The sequence below is a fragment of the Mycteria americana genome, chromosome 15 (genome assembly GCF_035582795.1).
Source record: "Mycteria americana isolate JAX WOST 10 ecotype Jacksonville Zoo and Gardens chromosome 15, USCA_MyAme_1.0, whole genome shotgun sequence".
Taxonomy (NCBI): Eukaryota; Metazoa; Chordata; class Aves; order Ciconiiformes; family Ciconiidae; genus Mycteria; species Mycteria americana.
In genome coordinates, this window is record NC_134379.1 from 5,465,508 (window position 1) to 5,489,367 (window position 23,860).

At 45.1% G+C, this 23,860-nt stretch overlaps 2 protein-coding genes across 6 annotated transcripts in view; both read right to left on the minus strand.

The window, feature by feature from the left end:
- GOSR1 (golgi SNAP receptor complex member 1) overlaps positions 1–12,945 on the minus strand; it is a 34,456-nt gene extending 21,511 nt beyond the window's left edge. Inside the window, exons 1-8 of one of the 5 annotated variants that reach the window (XM_075517737.1) lie at positions 12,842–12,945; positions 12,244–12,358; positions 10,433–10,520; positions 10,108–10,215; positions 8,859–8,950; positions 8,593–8,667; positions 3,524–3,713; positions 3,179–3,202 (exon numbers count right to left, since the gene is read on the minus strand). In XM_075517737.1, the coding sequence (XP_075373852.1) occupies positions 3,194–3,202; positions 3,524–3,713; positions 8,593–8,667; positions 8,859–8,950; positions 10,108–10,215; positions 10,433–10,520; positions 12,244–12,358; positions 12,842–12,872 (708 nt within the window). In that variant the 5' untranslated portion in view covers positions 12,873–12,945 and the 3' untranslated portion in view covers positions 3,179–3,193. Of the gene's footprint in view, positions 1–1,045; positions 3,714–8,592; positions 8,668–8,858; positions 8,951–10,107; positions 10,216–10,432; positions 10,521–12,243; positions 12,359–12,841 lie in introns of those variants that run through there. The other 4 variants (XM_075517734.1, XM_075517733.1, XM_075517736.1 and 1 more) reach the window with 4 other exon arrangements.
- A 206-nt stretch (positions 12,946–13,151) lies between these two features.
- CPD (carboxypeptidase D) overlaps positions 13,152–23,860 on the minus strand; it is a 28,074-nt gene continuing 17,365 nt past the window's right edge. The window contains exons 10-21 of the mRNA XM_075518354.1: positions 23,675–23,817; positions 22,912–23,081; positions 22,006–22,317; positions 20,585–20,780; positions 20,167–20,302; positions 19,198–19,347; positions 18,663–18,758; positions 18,504–18,568; positions 18,286–18,417; positions 17,717–17,902; positions 17,303–17,402; positions 13,152–16,273 (exon numbers count right to left, since the gene is read on the minus strand). Of these exons, the coding sequence (XP_075374469.1) occupies positions 16,047–16,273; positions 17,303–17,402; positions 17,717–17,902; positions 18,286–18,417; positions 18,504–18,568; positions 18,663–18,758; positions 19,198–19,347; positions 20,167–20,302; positions 20,585–20,780; positions 22,006–22,317; positions 22,912–23,081; positions 23,675–23,817 (1,913 nt within the window). The 3' untranslated portion in view covers positions 13,152–16,046. The remainder of the gene's footprint in view (positions 16,274–17,302; positions 17,403–17,716; positions 17,903–18,285; positions 18,418–18,503; positions 18,569–18,662; positions 18,759–19,197; positions 19,348–20,166; positions 20,303–20,584; positions 20,781–22,005; positions 22,318–22,911; positions 23,082–23,674; positions 23,818–23,860) is intronic.

Sequence of the window (23,860 nt, forward strand, 5' to 3'; positions counted from 1 at the left end):
CCTAAGTAACCAAGAAAAGAGAACACAAAGGGGAATGTCTTCCAGAAGAGCCCCATCATATAAACAACTTCGTAATTAGTATCTTTTTTAGTTTCCAGTGAAGCTAACACAGAAATGAAGTGAGAGTTATCCCTAGGATGACAACACCATTTTAATTTAGTACAAAACCCTAAAATACACGTTTATAGAAATGTATTCTGCTTCCTAACGGCATTTACACCTGCTGTGGTTTTGAGGGTTGGTTTGGTAGATGTAGAAACCTATATGGCTTTAATCCAGGACTTGGACGAAGTACCTAATGTTACAGCTATCTACCTGCTGTTTATTAAGTTCCAGAAAATGAATCTTAAAACTGCATAGTTAACTATACAATATAATGAACACCTGTGGTTCAAAATTTAAAGTGCACACTACATTTAAACCATCTACAATCCAAATTCAGGATGCAATTCATTAATGGGTGAAGATCTCAACATTTTTCTTCCGACCCAATTTCACTGCGTTCTTAGGCTTGTCTTTTTATCTAAGACTGAACAAGATGCATTCTTCCAGAAGTGCGACTATACTCAGTATATACAAGCGTCTCAAGTGAGAGGACAGCACTCTGCATCTTTCACTTGACAACAAAACCAAGGTCCTTGAAAGGCTCTAAGCAAAATTGTATTATCAGGCTAAAATAGGCATGCCTTAGTGGGAATTTGGGTCTAGTTCTGCTTATCAGCATGGATTTGGTAGAAAGTATCCTCAGCAGATAGGAGTTGATGCCTTTTATTAAACCACTGGTAAAGCAACACACTAAGATATCTGCACAGCCTACCATACAGCAGCCAAGAACGATGAGAACCTCATTCTGATGCATTAGTACAGAGGTTCAAATTAAATAAACTCAAGAATGACATTTACACAGTAATATGATAACTTTCCAGAGTTACACTCTGAGAAAAATGGAAATAATCACTATTTAACATCAAATGAAATTCAACAGCTTGTTTCTACCAAGGTTCCAATAGCAAATAATGAGCAAGCACTTCTGGCCTTAAAGAAGAAGGAAGTACCACGCTGACAAAAAAAATGACACGACGCATTAGACTAATAAGTGACTCTCAGATTCCACAAGAGAAATTCTATAAAACTCCACAATTGTTGATTCTGTTCAAAAGATGCACCTACTTTTCAGAACCAACCCATGTAAGAAGGACTTCAGTACTTGTCAAAGTCCTAATTTCAATACAGACCTTGGGGGGGGGGGGGGGTAGAAAGCTGTCCTAGTTAAGAAACAGTGTTGAAAGGAAAGCTAAAAACAAATAAAACATACATCACTGACTTGTTTATTTCTGAAACGAGCAAGAAACTTCAGAAGCAAACACAGAGCTCTGAAGTTTGAAGTGTGGTTTTATATCCCTCCCTCTCTCCAAATCAAGGGCATAGTGTTGTTTCTAAGGTAAAGCCCAGAACCAAGAACCAGAGCAGAGTTTTAGTCCCAGCCACCCTTTTCCCGCGATATATTCGGGTAATCTTTCACACTGTGTTACGAGGGTTTGTTCTTTAGTTTCTGCAGACATTCGAAAAGACCTAGGATGGTTTCTGTAGCCTCTTTCCTGGGGGTACATGGAAGTTCATGCATAAACATTCACATTTTATGCAGATGAAAAGCAAACAATAAGTTTGAGGCTCTTAATGTTAAACACCCATGTGACTGCAGCCTTTGTCACCCGGATAATTCAATTTTGTAGCAGAAGCTATAAAGGAAGTCCCCAAACTGGGTTTTGTGCATGTGTGTGGTAGGTTTGTTGTTTTTTTTAGGGTTCCCCCCCCACTTTCTTCAAATATCATTCATTTTAGACATTGAAATATAAAAATATCACAACAGTCATCAATGTCAGAGAAATTATTGATTACAGTATTTTTTTAAAGCAATCCAACTATAAGGAAAGCACGCAAATAAACTTGTGAAACAAATATAATCTTTGGTTTAGTGTTTTGGGGTAGGTTTGGTTTTTTAAGTCCTAAATACAGCACAGGAAGATAAAAAGCACTAGTGATTTTACTCTAATGAAGCTCAAGCTATTTTTAGAGGGAAAACCTCTTTTAAATGCTGAAGTGCTTGGCTGATTTTCACATTCTTTTATTAAGTTATTTATAAATAATAACGATACCCAGGAGAGCATCTTCCTTCATTGCCTGCAAGCTTTGAACCTCCCCAAATTCTCATTAAACTACTTCAATAACTTGCTCATACAGTCATGTAATTACAGTCACATAATAAGCAGTGAAGTTTCTTTTTTCCAGAAGACATGAACTGTCTCCCTCACTGAGGAATATTTACTATTAAAATATGGAAACAGATAAATGGTGCTCAGTCTGGTGTTGTAGTTAAGTATACAATATGCCCAAGTCTCGTATTCAGTTTGGGACTGTTACAGGGGAAGTCGATCCAGCCACTTATGAAGTGGCCTTGTGTCATTCTGCCATGAATCTTCAAGAGACAGAGGTTCTGCCAGCAGGCTTGGAGATAAAACCCATTCAGTTCCATATATAAGGCTAAAGGAAGGAATCACTGATGCATAACTGCAATGAAAAAAACTCTGCAGCAATAGGAGACAGAGCAGAAAAAAACCCCCAGAATCGTATTTTGAAATAGGATTACAATACAAGTCATTGTGCATCTTTAAGTAAGCTTTTACAATACCAAAAATCCTCCTTTGTTCAAATCCCTTCCTTGAAAACCATTTTATTTGTGCTGCTGCTCAGACAAAGCATATAGCCCTACCCAAAACGTCCGTATTATGGATATTCATTGGTAAGTCAGTCAGTACGGTAATTACCACAGTCATCCTGACCGGCTAGCTGAGGCACTAGCATGAGCTTTTAATGCAATAGTTTCCCAAACTTCCTTATTCCAGGAATAAAGAAAAGTCAACGGTACGTAACTGCGTTTCGGAAAACAGAGACAGAACACTGCCAGAGCTCTTGCAATTAACGGCCAGCAGAGAAACATTTTAACCCAGATTCCTCAATCTCTCCCTGCACTCTGTCTTCCAGTTCAATAGACAAAGTGCTGCAGCCTTCCATTACTACTGCACAGCAAGTCTGCAGCCAAACTACACCATATTCGGTGCTTCTTCACAAACAGTCCAAGCCAAGGCCACGGATAGCATGTATTGTCCTTCCGTAGCAGATCTGTTTTGTTTTTTCATAACTGCTATAAAGCAAAGAAAATTATTATCAAGTGCAGCTTCAGTTAAAATCTGTATTAAAATTAAGAGAATGGAGCAACAAGAACACCACATTCTGCTTTGACGTGAACAAAGAATACGTTCAATTTAAAGGCAAGTTTTGCAATTAAAAAAAAAACCAAACCCTTATTTGGCCTAACTAAAGCAGAGCTCAGCAGTTCTGAGGCTGCAGAGCAGGCAGCCAGCAGGCACCCAGGGAAGAGGCTCATCACATTTGTCCCTCCCTGCTGCTTCCCCAACCACCTTGGGAAGCAAAAAGGAATTGGTGAATTAGCTGTTTTTCCTACAGTCTCCTTCCTTCCAAGAGAAGATGAGGAAGATGCAGCGGCAATCCATGCGTCGGCCGGAGCAGTTACTGCCCAGGCATCTGTGTGTCCTCCCCCTGCAATTGGAGGCGAGGGAGGGGATGGAAGGGGAGATGACAGCAGTTCTCTGGTTTTAATCCAATACTGAAGGTCTACTGAAATCCACAGGAACCTGAGCAGCAACAGTGCAGTGAATGGAAGTCGGGGCATGCAGAGTAGAGAACAGGGATAACAAAGAAAAGGAAATTAAATTAAGGTAGAAAACTGGTAGCTTTTTCCCAAAAGATCAACACACCTGTAATCGAAAACCCTGTAAGGTGTCTCAGCATCTCATTAAGCTGACTTCCGCATGCAAATCAGTACTGAAGTGAAAATTTGTAAGCAACATCAATATTTAGAAGAAAAACGGTCAACAAGTCACTCCCTCTATTAAGATCTGGACTGTATTAGGAACAAAGTTTGAAAGTAGTTTCCCGGTGATTATTCTCTACTGAATGTGGCCATTTCTGCCCAAACAACAACAGGAAATTTGAAATAGTTCTGCTGAAAAATGAAATGCAATAATAATAGTAATAAAAATATTTAGTACTCCAGAGTACTTCACATATATGAAGTACTGCACGAACATTAATTTATCCTAATCATCTCCATGAATCAGGTATGTATTATTAATAGCCCCATTATGCAACTGCTGCAGATTCCCGTTATTTCTTTTGCTCACTTCTCTTATTCCTCTTTTCTCTTTCACATGCAGAACACACCCCTCTTTGATTTGTTTGCTCTCCTCCTTTTCTCCTTCAAAGTCTCTCACCCACCTAATCTGGCACCCCTCTCTGTTCCCAGTGTTAAACATTTTAAGACACACAGGGGTGTTTTATGTCCTCAGCTAGCCTGAACACTTTGAGCAGGTTCATCTCATCTACCTGCATCACTTATATCTCATACTCTAAGCTGAAATTTTTTTTACTGGCTAGACTGATAGCCTGCATAGCAACACTCACCAGAAACATCCAGTCATCTGACAACAATTAAAAAACCCCACAGCTAATGATATCTGCAGCAGCACTGGCACCTGCTTCACCACCAGCCATTTCTTTTGGAAAAGGACAAATGTCTAATTTCTGAGGACTGGAGCTGAGTAATAAAGCAATAGTCATACAATGGCCCTACAATGACAGAACAAATCTACTACAGCAAATGCTGGCGACCACTAAGTGATCTAGTTTTCATCTAGTTTTACAAGGAATTCATCATAGGTAATAAAATCTGTAATTTCTACCTAAATCTTGGAAGCCTTCACCAATTTTTACACCGTTTCATCAATATCACCTGATATGGTATTGCTCACATACAATGCCGGTATGAACACAAGGGAAATTTTCACTCACATACACACGCAATATTGCAAATTTAATCAAACACATTAGTCTCTTCTTTGCTGACTTAGGCTGTAACTCATCAATAACTGCAGAATTTATCAGGGCAAACACCAAGTTGACAGGACTCCGTCCTCTGAGGCAGCACTTTTCAGAGCAGTTTTTAAAATGCTAAGCCAGATCTATTCATCAAAATTGTTTTCTTTAGATGGAAAACAGTATTAAAAGAAAAAGGATGACTAGTTTACCTCCCTGGCCAAAAGCATACAGAGAAGATGAGACAAACACCTTTACTGAATGGCACAGACACAAGAAAACAAGCATTCAAAAATCAACTGCAAACACGACTGCGCCAGATTTGACATTTCTTTAAGCATCCGACATGCCAAAAGAGCTGAGGTATTAGGTAAAATTATTAACAGGGCATCAATATTTGACAAGACCTGTCTTCCAGCCTCATTTTAATTAACAAGTGTTAGCTTTTTAATTAAAAAATTTAGGCATTATTGGTTTTGTCTCCAGAGGTAGGTAAAACTATCCTCGAACTATCTGTATAGAAATTAAGTAGGAAACTGAGTGACTTAGAAACTTTATGCCTCCTATCCACAGTCAATAAAGTTTCTCGACAAATCTCCTTTCCCAATAAAACTCAGAATCTGCTGATTTATAAAATGAATTGAACCAGCAGCAAAGCTTTCAGTTGGAGAGAAGAACACGATATGCTTCCTCGGACCCTCCCTGAAGCGGGGTGCGGCAGCGCAGAGCCCCGCACGCCCCCAGCCCGAGGGCTGCCCCGGCAGCACCGTGATCCTACCGTGAAAGTGCACAACACCCTTGTGCCAGCAGCGCTGACACAGCAGCCAGCCCCACCCAGGGAAAGTGAATCCAAATGGATGCACGGTCCTCACGGCTTAATGGATAGCAGTTTTACGTATTACAGGCATAGCAAGGGTTTGCACAGCGCTTCAGCTGTTGTAATTCCCTCAGTGCTTAATATACGTCAGATCCTTTTATTCATCAAAACTTTGGACTCTCAGATTTTTTATTTCCCCTCCTTTTTTACCATTACCTACATATGTAAAATTAAGACAGGCAGATTCTCCTCCATTCTTAGTCCTTCCAGAAGAGATGATGTTCAAAATGTGACAGAAAAATAAAAAGCCAGATTTAGGCAAAAAGCAGAGGTCCAGCTTCTCTCTAAAGTCCCTCCCAGAGAATAGCTTTCTGGCTCTCCTCCTCTTACTCCCAAGTGAGATACCACCACAAACAATACTGCCTGGGGCTGCCAGCATGCTTTTTAAAGAGCATTCACGGAAAACGCCGCCAAGGGTAAACTCAAGTTTCCGCTTACCCTGTCTCACATGGTAGTACATAAAGAAAAAGGCTGACAGACAAGTCTGGTACTCTGCAGTGGGGTAACAGGTCACACATTCTCCATTATCAGATCATGGAATAAATATGTAATAGGTTGAAGTACTTAATACCATAAATTAAGCAGGGTCAAGACCAAGTGAACGCTCCAATATTAGATACGAATATATCATTTCTGTAGCCTTATTTCATTACTTTACATTACATTCAAATACATTTGAATTTTTACTGTTGTGTCTTTGTGACAATGTATATATATTTATAATGTAGTTCCATCAACTAGTCTAGCACCGTGATTTACTGCACTGCAAATATTCAGCATCAAGACTCACACAAAGTGTGTCAGCTTATCCTAGGAGCACGTTTGGTGTAATCTGCCAGCTCCCGGTGATTTCTTGGGACCTTTTGCTAGCTTTTACAGCTTTTTGGCATTAATAGCTCATTAACTGCTGTCTCTGAAGACAAATATGTTGAAACTCTTTAATGACTTCCTCTGCCAGTATCTCTTTCTGAGCTTACTGATTCTCAGTTCAAAAGTTTTTAATATCTTGCAAGCTTTGATTTCTCGCCAAGGTTGTCTTCTGCTTCTACACCAGATTTCTTCATACACCTTACAGTTATCTCCACCTTGCAGTAGTATTCCATGCTTAGTTTTGGCCCTGTTTCCTAAAGATCCTCAACTCACACTTATTTCTTGTTTTCTTTTTCTCAGTGTTGTGGGGGTTTTTTTAAGTCTTGACATTTTCAAATAATCACCTAGAAGATGGTTTAACTGTTTCTGAAACTGCCTTTAATTCTATTTTACATGCATTTTTATCTAAAAACATACTGGAGAGTTTAGCGTGTTTAAAGAGATCAAAGTAATCAATGCCTCAGTGAATGCTATGCTCAAATTCTGAAGACATCTGCCAGATAACATTTACAAAATGGTTTAAGCTTTCCTCTCTTCATTGTTTCAAACTTTTCAAAATAGTGCACTCAGAGGAATATCAGTTTCTTAGAAGTATATTTTACAAGTCCATAATTATTTTATTTGTAGCCGCCTTTAACAAAATGCCAAATGTATAAAAGTATTTACCACCCCTCCAATAAAAAAAAACCAAAGCAAAACAAAAAAACCCAAACACAACATCTAGAAAGAACCAGGTTTACTCAGATTAACTGACATTGATTCTTCAAAGTACAACATTTCAGGTAACATTCACCTCCAAAATATTAAAATTGGGGTTTTTTTCCTGGAAACTTTACATTTCCTGATCATGCATGCTTAATAATAAATTCAACCTAACAAAAGTAATAATTCAAGCTTTAAATCAATTAATTTCTAAGTTTTAAATATATTAAGGAATATTGAGGATGAAGTGGTGGTAAGCCACAATCGAAAAATTTGGTTTTAATTTCCTGTAAAAGCTTTTTGTGCAGTTCTGGCTAGAAGTTTAAGTTACCTTTAAGAAAGCACATTTGAGAAAGCTACAGGTAATTTTTTATTTATTTTTTTTTTTTAAATGAAAGCCTGCCCTCTTGTGTAAGACTGAGGTTTAGCATGACTACAGTCAACAACACAGAGGCATGAAAATCAGTGCTACTTCTTGACTATCTAGGCACTCTTCTATCGGGATGTGCTGCTTTTGCTGAATGGGGAACACACAAAGCAGCTACTCACAGTCTAACGCCCTCTCTGCAACAAGAATAAAAAGCGCTTTCTACTTTGCTTGTTATCTTGGCCAATAAACTAGATTCAATTTGCAAATATTTACGCGCACAGGTAATTGTGGAATCAGTCTCTTCCATCCCCTTTTGTACACATTCAGTAGAGACAAAAGGAAAATAAGGTTCTTCTCTGCCTGACTCTGACAAATAAAGAAGGAGAAAGGGAAAAACAGCTAAATCATTGGGACTTTCTGTTTTGTTTTTTAACCCTTATCCCAGTTAGTATACTATAAAGGCATCTACTTCCTTAAGAGAGGATGCCAAGCATGAAGTCTGAGTCACAAGTGACTTGCAAAAGCCCACCGAAGACAACATACAGATGTCACAGTGTTGACAAGATCCTAAAGTCAAAATCGCTTAAAACTACCATGACTACTACCTACTATATGCACTTTGCCGTCAGCATAAGCAATAAACGTTTATCCAGCTGCATAAGTAACAGCACTGTCACAGAATACATAGTGCAAGGCATTCATTGTGGACATACATGTCTACAAATGGACAAAGCTTTCATGCATACTTGAAATTAACACTATTTCATCCCCCCAAAAAGTTAGGCACTTCCAACATAAGTAAATAACAAACAACACCTACTTTCGAAGGTGTTCATGTTCCTTCAGGAATAGTTCTGTTCTTCTGTTATTCACGCCAGACCCACCTTTATACGATCTAAAACCCAACAACAAACAAAACAGAATCTTACCACAACCTTAATAAGAGCTGTGAATTCAAGTAACTTTTTTTGCTTTATTCAGAGCACAGACGAATAAGGTATGCCAAGTATTCTCCTATAGGAGGGTTTCCACCTTCTCCCTCTGAGGACATCCCATACCATTGCTATAAAAACCAATACAACTTACTCGATATCTTTTCGTACTGATCCCAACAGATTCTCCCTTTCTCGTATTGCCAAGAAGTTCGCTTTGGTTTTGTGGAATTCGTGCGTATAATCCTGTAATAAAACAATTATTCCAAAATTAGGATCCTGAGATCAATTTAACAACACAACATACTCAAGTAAGAGCCAACCATATTTTAAAATGTTACCTGTTCTCTAACATGAAGTGCAAGAACAACTTAGGAAATTAACATCAGAAATGCTTGGAAGTTAATGCAAAGTATTTTTAAAACTCACTGCTCTTACAGTAGTTGCTAACTTTTGATAGCTACAGCTAAGGTCATAGAGGGAAATCCACTGTAATTCCTTCTCCCAATTTCATGTATCTTCACCTTTCTGATGGATTATCATTTTGTGTTGGAATTTCCCATTACTGGTTGGATCAGAAGCCCTAGTAAAACCTACTTATTTGGTGTGGTGAAGATGTTCTTGGGTTTATTTTGTTAAGTTACACCAGATGAAAAAAAAAGTGAAGATTCTGAACAGTGAAGATGACTTTTTTTTTTTTAACGTTCAAGTTGCAATTTTGCATTTGAAAACATTTCAGGCAGCTAATACTTCTCGAAAACCAATTTAACTGGCAACTGGTGTCCACCAAATCCATTGTAAACATTCAGCACTATTTTTCATAGAAATGCTATGGCTTTTACAAAACACTATGCTTTTTACATTGTGCATTGCACAGATACAAAACAGAAATCAAACTGTACCTGACCAGCCAAATAAAACGTGCATTTTTAACATTACTACGCCATGAAAACATCACCAGTTTGAAACATGGTTGATTTATAACACTAATTAGCAGCTTTAGCCATCACATTTCCTTCAACTCCCTTTAGCAGTTCAGATGGTTTTACAATCATATGTTCTTAAACGTGGTGTTCCCTCTCATATTGCTATGTGACAGACCACACAGACAAGATAATTCATTACAGTACCTTTCCCCTTTTGCTATATAAAAAACACCTACATAAAATGGCATGCTTTACTGTTCTTTCTTAGTTAGGTACTAGTCACCACTATGACATTAAAAAATGCTATTTTTTCAACTCAGAGTTCACTGATTGGGGTGCCTGGAGAGAAGAAAAGTGAGATGGCATCGGTGGCATTTAAATCTTCTGGATAGACATTCAAGCATGCTGTCATATCAGCACTGCTAATAATTACTCCAAAGAAACAAAATAAAAGCAAGAAGGACATGCGTTTGTTACCTGCAATATGTCTCTATGACGCTGTAACGTATGCATCAGTGCAGCATTCAGGGATGGGACTCCTGCACTATTTGTGTATTCTGCCATTTTGTCATTTATTCCAGTAAGCTAGAGGAAGGAAAAAAAAACACCCCAAAACATGAAATGGCTTATTCTTGTGAGAAAGTTACAATGCGTAAGTTGAAGGAGCTAGCTCTAACGACAGACACGTACCTTCAGAAACACTTGTCTGTCACGCACTCTAGTGTTTCCTAACATTCACCACAGAAACCTGTACTGCAGTATTTCATAGACGCTGAAGTAAACCCACAGTAACTTGAATTACCTTTCCCAGAAGTTGTTCAATCTCCACAGCCATGGTCTCAAACATTCTGTCCTGGCTTGATCCATTTAAGAGAGGAGTTGTGTCAGAGCTAAGGAAAAAGAGGAAGAGCAGTTACTGAAAAGTACATCATCTTTTCATGAATGCAAGAAATAAGGAAACACTAGTGGGTGTTGGCAAGCTCCACTACCCAGGTTTCCTAGAGAGATTAATTAAGTTCAGAAAAATTACATTTTCTTATCATAGATGCCTTTAACTCTTATCTGAACTAATAACACAGTATCACCCGGGGAAGATATAACCTCTCCTTGGAAGATATACCTGACACCAAACACTTGTCTACTACCAGCACGTGTCCAGCACCAATGCTCTTCTCTCCCCAACTTTTAAGCTTGATTTATTTATTCATTGGCAGGAGGGAGCACTGCACTATTAGCATGTTACACCAGCTACATAACTACACCTTAATAACACAGTGCTAGGACAACTCACTGACCTATTAAACATTCAGTGTTCTACAGAGCAATACAAACCACACAATTTATCACAATTACCATTTCATACAGTCCACCTTCCCTATGCGCTTTTTAAGATAAACTAAAACCACAATGAGAAGTCATATCTAAGCAACAGAATAGAAGCACAACACTTAGTATGCCAACCTGCACAAGTATGACAACTAATACCTTTCAGAGACTACTCAATGCTTTGGTAATCTACCATAACTAGAGTATGAGAAGTAAGTTTTGCACAGGACAGCAAAAATAACTAAAACAATTAGATTACATGGCAAGTAACAGCACAGAGCCGGGAACAAAAGAGAAACTAGGACTCTGATTCACGAGTAACATGATCATTCTTGAGGCTCTCAGGCTCCCAGAACCAGAAATTCATGGAAAAGTTCAAAACTGATTAAATCATCAAATTAAATAAGTAAGTAAAAATACCAACACACATACATACAGCACTCACACTCACAACCAACACACAGTGTTGGGACCCCCAGTTAATAAGCAAAGAATGACAGTTTTTGAAGTTTGCGCACAGGAACAGAGAAGTTGATAATTAGTGCTGCGGAACTGCAGGGAAGACCTCAACTCTGGCCCATAAGCTAGAAAGACTCGAAAAGTTTTATCATACTAATTCTTCAGTCAAACATGAATCTGCCTAAAGCAAACAGAAACTATTCATATGTATACACACATGTATGCATGTATCTGGTTCATATATACATAAAAACATACATATAGCTCTCACTATTATTACTCAGCTTAGGAGAAAGCCAGAAAGGAACAGCTACCCCTCCTGAAGGGAGGGCTGGTCCTCTGTGCAACCTTGGACCAGTCACAGCTGCTCAGTGCTCCAGTTCCCTTATTAAAACAGGGATTACAGATACCACACCAGCCCACCTGGGAGGTGTAAGGCTAAATTCCCCTACCACTGAAGTCCCTGAAAACCTCCTGCTAGTTTGACACGAGAAAAACTAGAAAATAAGCTGATATAGCAAGCATTAAAAATCCGTATCATCAGTTCGCACAGTCACCCCAGTTACAAACTGAAGTTTAAATTCAGCTTCCCCTAGTGACATATATGCTCTTACGATGCACCACTGCAGCTCACGCTCCTTTCTGACTCACATGCCAATATCGCTCGATATTGCATCAAGACCAGCACCACAGCACCAACAAGTGCTGAAATGAGCTTCTTAAGAAGCTCAGCATAAAAGCCACAGGTAGGACTAGCATTGAGCAAATTATAAAAACGAACCAAGTACCACAAGCAGCACTTAAAACATAAAAGAAATGGGCTAGTACCTATACCTGTCGCGCCTTCCGTCTCGGGTGCTGCTGTAGCTGGTGCAGAGTTTGCTGAAGGAGACCAGCTTCAGGTCCAGCTCGTTCTCCAGCTGCCTCGCCTGCTTCCTGAGATCTGCACAGGGCGGCCGAGAGTGGGGGAGAAGTCACAAACCCGCACGGTGACCCCCCACGCGTTTGGGGGACGCGTTTTCACGAGGTGCTTTCAAGCGGAGCTGGCGCAGACCGCTGGGGAGCCCCAGAGAGGGGACCCCCACAGCCAAGGGGGGACCGACAACGGGGGCCCTGACAGAAGGGGGAGCACCCCACGCTGATGGAGGGGGGATTCACGGCTGAACACCCGCAGGCCCCGTCCCACGCGACCGGGAGGGTCCGCCGCGGGGCGCGGCCCCGCTCGCCGCGGGGCTCAGCCGGGCACCGACGCCTCATGGCTGAGGGGCCGACGGGGCCACCGCAGCCTCCGGCGGCGCCGGCCCCCCCCCGGAGGCGGGCAAAGGGGACCCGGCGGCGGTTCCACCCTGCCCGGGCCGGGCCGTGCCCCGGGAGGGCCCCGCGGCGCGCAGCCGCCCCGTCCCCGCCGCCCTCAGGCCCCACTCGCCTTCCCAGTAGTTGCTGCTCCCCGCCGCCATCTTTGTTATCCAACGTCAGCCGCGGCCCGGCGAGACCGCGCCGCCGAGAAGGGCGGACCAGAGCGTCTTCCTGGAGGCGCGGCGCCCGACGTGACGAGCGGACCTCCCGTTGCAGCGCCCCCCAGCGGCTGGGCGGCGCCTCGCCCCGGCGGCCCCTGCGCAGCGCCGGGCACCGGGCGGGACGCGCCGGCCCCGGCCCCGGCCCCCCGACCGCCCAGCGTCCTCCCTGCAGCCCCGAGCCCCCAGTGCCCGTTGTAGGAAGAACGAGACAACACCGGCGGACATCAAAATAGTTTTATACAGATTATTGGATCTCAGTATACAGGTAAAAAACAGAGGGCCCGGCTGAGGGCAGAGCCAGGCCTCGCCTCACGCCGCCCTGTCCCGCTTCCAGGAAAAGGCGATTCAAGTCCCTTTTAAAAACGTACATTTGAAGGCACAGTGCACGGACCGACACGCTCCAGGGACAAGCGCCCGCATGGGACCAGCTCCTCGCCAGAAGCGGCACAGGCACTCCCGCGGATGGACGGACAGACAGACTGATGGCGAGGAGAGGCTGCTCCTGCCTTCCCAAAACTGGCAATAAACAGCCCCAGCACTTACTGGCTGTAGCTCCGAGCATGGAGCGAGAGCCAGAGACCCCACCTGGTCCTGCCGCGTAGAAAAGCCTCACACCTTTGCAAAACATCTCAAATCCACTCACCTTAAAAGTACGCACCTACTCCACGCTAATTGCAAAACGCACTCTCAGAGGCAAAGGGCCGATTCCTAGGGAGACTTATTGCTAGTGGGACAAAGCAAGGCCAGCTCAGTCCATTACCTGCTGCCAGAACAAACAGAGCCCAAACAGCCCTTTGCAAACTCAACTTTAACAAGACACACAGCTGGGGTTTTATATTAAAGCCCTCAGAAGCAGGAAAAGTTCAGAGATTAGGCAGGGTTAACGCTATTGCATGCTGGTGTGCTGCAGCCCATCACACACGGAAACGGGTCACGGCCCAGGACCAAACCCCATTCCCTGCTCAGCACGATGAGCTGGGAGTAGGCACGGGGATGTTCATGGCTCCTGCAGAACGGAGGCAACAAGAGCAGCTCTTTCACGCCACAGGGATGCAGGACAGGAGACTGGGGAACGCTCAGCCTCACCTCCCTGTTCCCAGCACACCTCCCCAGCCAGATCTTATCACGTGCTTCTTGCAATATAATTCCCCGTGGAACAGGGAAGAAGGTATACTGGTGTCTAAGGGTTATCTTTGTTCCTCCAGATAGCTGCACAAAATCAGCACGCAGCTGCTGAGACGATAAGCATGGCAGTATGGCCACAGGCATGTGGTTTCGGAAGGGCATCTACCACACGCAGAGGCAAGGAACAGCTCCTTCCCAAGGTGATGTGGCCCAGCAGCCTTCAACAGGGAACGTGCTGCACTGCTCCCCCAAGGAGACCAGGCCAGAGCCCTGCAGAACAGACCCCGTCATACATTTGCGTGCAAACACCCCCCGTAGACACCACGTGCAGGTTTTGCTAGCGGACCTCCCCAGGCTGCTGAAGAACGGATCAGCTCAGGGCAAACTGGATGCCTAAGACGTTGCTGCGCCAGGCTCCTGCACCCCAGAGCTCGGGTCAGTGGGGCAAGAATTAAAACAGAAAGTGAGCAGCAAGAAAATAAGTGCCTATTCTAACCCCAGCCTTCTGCCCAGAAAGCACAGGAACATCAGAGATGCATAAAGAATTTGGAAATCAAACATTTCAGCCATTCTTCCCTTCTGGACACCCCTTCTATTCCCCACAAATCTAATGTGTCCTGGGGATGCATGCTGCGGGGCTCCTCTTTCCAGCTTCCTGCCAAGTGCTACAAAACAGAATTTGGCTGCTTTTCCCTTCTCCTTCAGTACAGCCGTTCAGCCCTTCCTCACGCCTTGCACCCAGGACACAACTGCAGACACACAAGCAGGTGGAGCTCTTGCTACATACTTCAGGGATGCTGTAGTAGCAGAACAGAGCCAAGCCAGTAGGCTAATTTGACGCCTACCATCACCAGAGCTTGATGAGAGAGTGTTTCCAAAGTGCTCTGATCACTAAATGGTATTAGGTGGACAATGGCAAATGGTGCAGCTTTTCTTCAAAATTTAAGACTGAAGCTGGGCCATGGATACTCCCATGACCTCTCCCTGCTGCTCCCATCATGCTCAAATACAAAGCAGTGGTCAGACTTCACTGTTTCCTCCTGAATAGTGGTGGACTTGAGCAAAACTGATCAGGTGGAGTCAGTAACTGATTGCTTTTCTACAGTATCCACCACAGTTTATGCATTTGCTTAGAACAACCTTCAGTTGCTCTTTCAGACGCTGCGCTGTTGTAACGCAAACATGAGACCCCCAAGGCCAAGTCTTCTGCTACACAAATGAGAAGCAACCAGGGGCGATGGGGATAAAGTGTCTTTCTTCCCCAGAAGTCAGGAACAGCGGAGCTGGCAAGCAACTGAACTTTGTCAGAGTTCACTGAAGCTCTGACATTTGCTCCTTTCTCCAGCTCACATCAAGAATGGATGTCATCTCCCCCAGGTTTCAGGATGCCGAGTCACTGCCTGGAGCTAGCAACACATTAGAGGTGCTCCACAACCACTGCAGATCATAGCAGGCCACAGCATCTCATAGGGGGGAAAAGCTCCAAGGGAGCAGTTGAGAACCAAGTACAGTCTTTTTCCGAGGGCTGCTCTGCAGAATGTGGAGTCAAGTGAAGGATCTGGCTTCCCCCAAGTACAGAGTGGAAAATGTGAAATCAAGACAGGTAGAGAAACTGCTTTGGAGTGTTGTAACTATGACCCCATGCAGGTCTTGGGGCACTTCCCCACCATCTGCTCACTGTGTTGAGATGCTGGGGAAGTGCTAGGAACTCTGCTGGCCACCCTGTTAAGTTGCCTTTCAAACAATGTCGTATGAACCTCCAGATCTTGACCCAAAAATGTAACAAGCCACATCCTTAGCCCAAACACAGCCTCCAACACCCACTGATTTGCATGTACATAGAGACAGAGCAAACAGCAGAGGGAAGTTGGGAGCTGCCACCTACACCTCTGGAGGACACATCCTGCAAGCTAATGTTTCAAAACTGAACCACAGGGATCGCCCCCCACCACCGCTCTGGTCCATGGGAACCTCCTTTCCCGGGAGGTGTCAGTGTTTGCTGGAGTACAATGTTTCTTCTTCAGTGTCTGTTTCATCCTGGAATTCATGGCTCAGGAGGGACTTCTTTGAGCCGGTGGACATCATGCGGATTTCATCCTCATAATCGTCGTGGTGCTGCCGGAGGCGGTGGAAGCCATCCTTGTGTCTGTTGGACTTAATTGAGCAGACGCACCAGATGATACAGGCGGTGAGGACCAGAGCAGACATACTTGCACCTACCAGAAAGAAGAGATTAAAGTTAATGCCATGTTCCCCCACTCCAGAGACCCACAGGCTTGTCACCATCTCTCTTCCCTCCTACAGTCACAACCATTTTCCTCACTTCACTGTGACCCTGCTCCTTCCTCCTAGGCCACAGAAAACATGCCGTGCAAGGAGAGCTGCTCCCAGAGCAGCACTGCACTAGCTTTATTTTCTGTGCTCACAGTCTAGGATAGCATCACTGAGCTCCTCTGCAGACCACTGGGTATCAACGTTAGCTTCCCCAGCAGCTGCCACCTCAACAAAATAAAAATCTCTTAATGCTTCCCTGGTGCCACACCACTCAAATGAAAACTTGGGGAAGAAGCAAGATCTCCTAGGTCCCAGCTCTATGCACAAACAGGCTCTCCCCATTCCAGGCATCTCAAAGTCCCTTCTGGACCCTTCAGACGCCTGCAACTCTCTCTACTTCCTCCCTCCCTCCCATCTGCCAGCCCAGCATCAGCAGATCCAAGGGTTGTTGCACCAGTTTGCAAGGACAAGCATGTGTTCAGAAGGGAAAGGAGGCTGAGGGGAGACCTTATCGCTCCCTACAACTGCCTGAAAGGAGGCTGTAGAGAGGTGGGGTCGGTCTCTTCCCCCAGGTCACAAGTGATAGGATGAGAGGAAACGGCCTCAAGTTGCGCCAGGGGAGGTTTAGACTGGATATTGGGAAATTTTACTTCACTGGAAGGGTTATCAAGCATTGGGACAGGCTGCCCAGGGAAGTGGTGGAGTCGCCATCCCTGGAGGTATTTAAAAGCCGTTTGGATGAGGTGCTCAGGGACATGGTGTAGTGGTGGGCTTGGCAGTGTTAGGTTTACGGCTGGACTCGATGATCTTAAAGGTCTTTTCCAACCTATACGATTCTGTGATTCTGTGAAAGCAGGAGATGGCTTATGTCCCCAGGCTACTTTTCCAGTTCAGTGAAGAGAAGGGTCATTGTCAGCACGAACTGGTACAGAAAGCAAAGCTCAAAGCTTTGGTCAAAAGTGTCACTTTACCTGCAACAGTTACAATCAGCTCCCTTGGCAGACCAAATATCCTGTTTTCTGTGTCAAATACAATGAACACAGAGCTGGGTGCATCATGACGTACAAAGACCTGCAGAAAGACAGGAGAGCTCAGACTGTCTCAAAGCTTGCACCTTGTTAGGTGTCCAGACAAGAGAGGTACTTGCTGACCAGGGCAGGACCAGGCAGATGCCAAGGACAAGTGCAACGGAAAGAAAACCTACTTCTCAAAACAACCCTGCTGTGCTGGGAAATTCTTCTCCATCCATTATATCAAGGCAGAAAACAGCTACCCTGGGCACATAATCAGCAGCTAAACACTGCCAACAAGGCAGAGCCCAAATAGGGGATGCCTTTATATGACAGGGAGCAGGGGGAAGATCTCCAATACAAACATTCACATACCTTGACATGTTTCTGCTGGTACCCGTCGGCTATCGCATTGATGTTATGCAAACCTGGAGCCAACAGCACATGGAAATAGCCACCTTCTTTAGTATAGACCCTCAAACCTTCATTAACAACAATGGTAGCTTTAGAAATTGCCTTGCCACTCTTGTCTTGGACAAACCCATGGACTCCCTTATGAACCTGAAATAAAGCATTTCAAACACTTCACGTTCAGATCCAAGCATATGCCACATTTCTAACTAAAATAGGATCTAATCCTCCCCTCAAAATACAGCCCATTCTCCATCCCTGACCCCCATAATAAATAAAAGTGCACAATACTGCAAGGACTGCTCAGCCCACCGTGAGGCAAAACAGCAGAGAGGTTTAACTCTCATGTCAACACATTTCCTGGTCACTTGCTGCCTCTGTTCAATCCATTCCTCAAGCAGTCTAAATTTTGACCGACTGTAATTACACAGCACCAATAAAAACACAAAGGCGCTCCATACCGCTCTCTTCCTCTCCCCCGTCCCACTACCTTCACTCCTTGCCAGAATTTCCTCTCACAGACTGCGGCTCACCTCCACAAGCATGCTAAGGAGAGATTTCCTGTGGTCTGCCCACAGGCCGGGAAGCTGCCCTGCACTCGGGAAGTAACAGCAGCTGGTGTAAACAGTGATCTCAGGACAATGACCAAACATAACGCTGAAATCCTGCAAAAACCAAAACCACAGTTAGAATGCATATGGTTTAATGCATATTTAGCAGAGATGGAAAGCCTTATGCCATGATGAAGTACCTTCATACTTCCCAAGTGACTGTGCCATTCAGAGCCACGGATCACGCCACCAGGAATATTCTCATCTGTGAGAGCAAGCACACAGCTGTCAGACAGATCTGCTCCTAGCAGAGTCTAGCACAAGCTGACGTGGGGGTTAAAGGATTCAACCAAACATACCTGACTTATTTGGACAGCCTGGCTGGCCCAAATGCATCAGCGGATGGTTGTTTGCATACAGAGATGCCAAATGCTTCAGTGTTTCTTTGTTCTCCACTACAAAAAGAAAAGTGAGACTTTTTGTAGAGTCTAAAGTGAGAGTGCAGCTCCTATTCACTGGAGGGGCAGATTCCCATTCTAACCCCATGATCCTGTACTAAACAGTGACACACATTGTTTCAGGGGCATTCCAGATTTCCTCTAACACAGAGGGGTGGTAACAAAAGCAGACTTTATCCTGGCTCTGGCAGAGGAAAGGTTGAAATACTGTTGTAGGAATGGAAATGGTAAGTGTTCTGATCCCTAGCTGAATCCTGTGAGATTTTATAGCTTTATTTAACAGACTGCCAACTCCACATCCAAAGGGCTGAACACAAGAGGAGGCTACAGAACACCACCAGCGCAAGAAGCTCTTACACCTTGTGGTCACATGAACTTCTGCAGAGACAGCCCAAGGGTAACTATGCGTGCAAGGCCCTGGAGGAGTTAGTCATACCTGTCTGCGCTGGCTTATCATATGGGTAAGTGACAAGCAGAGATCCTCCATCTAGTGCAACAGAGAGGCTGAAATCCTGCTTCAATATCAAGTTCTCTATGATGGCTTTGGTCTCAGGCTCTCGTGTCCCCGAGTACCGGGAGTAATTGCCTGTAAATCAGAACAAAAAAATAGAAAAGAAACTGTTGACAACAGTTTCCTCTGCTATTTGAGAGGACAGCAGAAGGACATTCTTTGTTTATGTCTGAAATTAAGTCTGCTGCATGCATTAAAAGGTATTTGTTAGACCTCAGCAGATGCACCTGACATCAAGTAAAGCACCTAGGCCACACTACCCATGGGGGAATTCATCTGCAAAGCTAAACAAACGTGCCAGACCACTATTTCCCCAAGCTATTTACTTTTGTGATACAGAGGGTATTTCATGTGTGTGTTTGCCCTCCTCAATGTCACTGAACTGACATTTTCTTATGAAAGCATTTGGGATGATCCCAGCCAAACCTGGCAGAGAGAACACTTCATCCCCAAGAAGAGTGGGCATAGCACTGATACAGTGCTATGGATACAGCAAGCAGTTACATGGAAACCAGAAAAGCATGAAAAAAGGAGACTGTTTCCAGGGAGCATGAACAGAGGGCATTTTTTCAGAAATGGGGGGTTGAAAGAAATCAATTAACAGGAAAAATACATTTGGTGTTGTCCAACCTCTGGACTATTCCTAGAGAGCTCTGCTTTGTCTTTGCCTTGCAAATAAGGGACTGCAAATTACCATCTGCAAGGGGGATCCAAGCTTTGGAAGCTTCCCAGCAGCTGTGCTGCCTGGGCTCCAGGGCAGAGTGCTGCTCTCTTTACAGGTAGACCCTGTAACCAAAGGGCTACACCCAACCCTAGAGCAGCTAGCAGGAGGCTTCTACAGCAGCCTGCATTTCTACAGGACACTACACATCACTTTGCTTTAGTTCGCTTTACTTGTGAAGTCTGTGTCCAGATCTCTGCCATGAGCATTAGTCTGGCCTATCTTCGACGTGCAGCCTCTCTCCTGCGCTATCTCACGTCCGTCTGGATTCAGGGAAGGCACAATCACAATCCGTGTTCGGTCAATCAGCTGAACAAAAGGAGGAGAAACAGTGCATAAAGTGCAATTAGTAGGGTTCATTCTCTGTACATCTCATTTGTCTGGATCTCATTCTAGGAACTGCTGCTTATATTGATATCAGCAGTCAGAGGTTCCCACTGGCCCCGTGGATTTCACACCACCTCCCTATTACGTGTGGGATCGCTGCAACCCACAAGCCACTGTTAACAAGACAAGTCTCTCCCCGTGAGCACTGTTTTCTCAGGATATAACTGCAGGGCACCAAGATGGCCCCTTGCATTGGCTTCTCACCTTTGTAACAGCAGCGTTCTTCTTGTAGTTCATGCAAAGAAATTCTGCCAGTGCCAGGAGCAGCTCTGTACCGACGGGAGCATTTCCATGAATACCAGCAACAAAGCGGATCTTTGGCTCCTCAGGCTCGGACTGGTTGGGCTTGTTGGATATTTCGAGGGACCAGATCTGACGGAACTCGACGCTCTGACCCAAACTGCCAAGAGATGAGAAACCAGAGCATCAGCTCAGGAACGGAGCCGCACCCCTAGCCTGACCTCATGGAGAAATCCCAGTGTGGAAAGGAACTGCTGCCTACCTCCACGAGGAGGCTGCAGAGACACGTGACACACAAAACACAACCCCATCATGAGAGATTTGCAGCAGCACTGAACCAAATTCACTATGAACATCAGTTTGAACACAAGCATCTGTGTAAGAATGTGTCCAGGTCCAGATGTACAGGATGCCCAATGCTCCATATATCTCTATATAGCCTATATCACCGTAAATGTGGAACTGCTAAATGCCTCTGTGCTTCCAATGTTGGGGGTTTTTTTTGGTTTTTTTTTCTGTCTCTCTCTCCTTCGGAGCAGGATACATCTGGGCATCAAACTAATTTATAAAGCACCTGTTTAGAGGACAAAAGCAGGTCTATTTCCAGTAATGCAGAAGTTGTTGCTACAGTCATGCCATTAAGTTAGCAAACTGAATGCAAGCAAAGCAGGGAACACAATCGGGGCTGATGCAACTGGACAGACAATAGAGGCTACAGATCAGAAAAGCAGCCTTGGCACCAGCGGGGACAGCACATGAGCATGTTGTGCCTGGTAGCAACAAGCAAATGAGGTCCTGTGACAAAGATTTGTGCTTTCTAAAGCTGACAGAGGGTAAGCGCTACAGGTCACAAAGGAAAGCAGAGGACTGCAGACAGCTGGTCTCCTGCAGGAGGGCAGAGACCTTGGCTCAGGGCAAGCTAACTCAAACATGTCTTGCGCTATTGAATTAAAATCTGAAGGCAGACAATCAAAAAAAGCCATTTGAGATTTGTAAGTCAAATTTGATCACTTTTGCTGGGGACTCTTTAGCAGGGATGTCAGAAACGATTTGGAAAGCAGAGGAAATAGAGAGCATGGAACAGAGATATTTGCAGAAGCTTGGGATATCAATGCTGGGAATATCGCCAGTCCCAGGCACCCCAGGTTTAAGTCAGTAAAATGATGTCTCAGGAAAAAGCACATGGGTGCATCTGCGAGTCCCTGCAGCCAGTGCTCTGCCACCATGCCCTTACACGCGGGGCTCCCTCGAACTCAAGGACAACAGGGAAGGGGAAGGACAGGCTCCCCATCTCTGCACTGCGTTCATGGCTCGTCGTTTCACCGCTTCCCTACCACAGGCTGCTGCTCAGGGAGGAGCTGAGCACTGCTGCTTTGAGTTTTCACCTGGTGAGGTTTGTGATGTGCGGGTAGTTCAGATAGAGGCCTCGGAGGAACTCAGAGAGGTCCTTGTACGAGCGGTATCGGTAAGGAGAGACATCCCCCGAGGAGGTAAGCAGGAGGTGCTCCAGGCCATTCTCAGCAGAGAGGTCTTTGATTAGGGTCTCAAACTCCTTCTCGCTGGGGTCGCTGGTGTCTGGGGTGTTCAAGACTGGCACCTTCCCCTCCTCCACTTTGATGTCCGTCCGTGAAAGACTGAAGTTGACTTGCACCCCACCTTTGCTGCCAACTTCCACTGTCTTAGTGACTGGATCATACCTACACAGGGAAGAGAAGGCACAAGGAAACGTCAGGGGTTCAAGGCCTCACACAACAAGCCACCCCCCTTCCTGAATAGACACTCACATGGGACTGCTACTGCTCCCCAGTCAAAAGTGAGAAGCATAAAAACAAAGAGCAAGAACACTTCAAAGGGACATGGGAATGGCAGGAGGACAGGGAGCAGCTCAGGGCCCAACATGGCGCTGAGCTGCTTTTGGCTCAGGTGGTGCAGGGTTACGTGGCAGACTGGCAGGACAGCAAGTCAGGCTGCTTTAACGCAAAGGTTTTGGCAGTGGTTGAAGTGATGAAGTCATTTCTGTGGGCAGCTGCCTGCAAGAGAATTTCCTCTAAAGACACTGTTATCAACTGCTTCCCCACACCACCTCCAAACAAGGGAAGATTTGGATTGTACACTGGCGTCAGGTGAGCAGTCTTTGACATCAGGGTAGCATCATATTGCTAACTCTGCACAGGCCAGAGGGCAGGAGAAACACCCATGCCTACACCTGCTGTAGGCAGACGCGATGGGACTACTCCTGCCTGGGAAGTCAGTCCTACAGCTGTTTGGTCCTTGTGCCATGGCTCGCTCACCCTCGGGCAGATGCTGTGATTTTGTACGTCCCCTGGACCAAGAGGCGCCAGTAGTCTCCATCCTTGTAGGTGGTCACCGGATGGTTGATGTCGGCAACGCTGATGGTGGCGTTGAGAATGCCCCTTCCGTCCACAGCATCCAGCACAAATCCCCAGACGCCGTGGTGAACCTGAGCACAGACCCAGAGCCCTGCTGAGTGCCAGCCCTTGCTCTGCCTCGCACCCCACACATCGCTGTGGGATCACTGACACCCAGATCCCACCAGCTCCCAGCCCAGGAGGTTCAGCATTCCCAGAGGAGCAATGTGTTCCAAAAGGGTTCAGGTTAGACTCGCCAGCAGGTGGTGTGGACGAAGATCACCTGATGAGTACAATGGGCAATTGTTCAGGGTGCCACCACAGCACTCCTTGCTCCACACCCTTGTTTGCATGCCCCAGGCGTGCAGCACTACCACCAGCCCGAACTCAGATGGGAACAGCACGTAAAGGCCACTCCAGCGTAGGGAAAACCAAGGTAGCAGTAAATAAAAAGCCCACACCTGCATCCCCTGGCTGCTGTTTCCATACAGATTTTTGGTACGTTGAGAAGGAGGGGAGAAGAGTCAAGACATGTTCTGATGGGGATGATTTCTGTGGAGCAGGGACCCAGTCTGGCCAGGAAGCAGCACCTGCTTCAGCTGGCAGATTAGCCTGTTCATTCTGGCACACCTAATGCAAACCCCCAAGGCAGCTCACGCAATTGCTTGGGGTCAAAGTGTCTCACCTGTTTCATGAACTGGAGGAGAGATCGGCGGTTCTGCTCCCAGTACTTTGGCAGCTCCTCAGCTTTTGGATATTTCACACAGCCCAACTCAATGGTCACTTCAAAGCAGTTCGTATGCAAGTAATTCCAGTCTTGCATCCCACCTACAACAGGAATGTAAAAAAAGTTTTGACAAGGTCTCCTGAA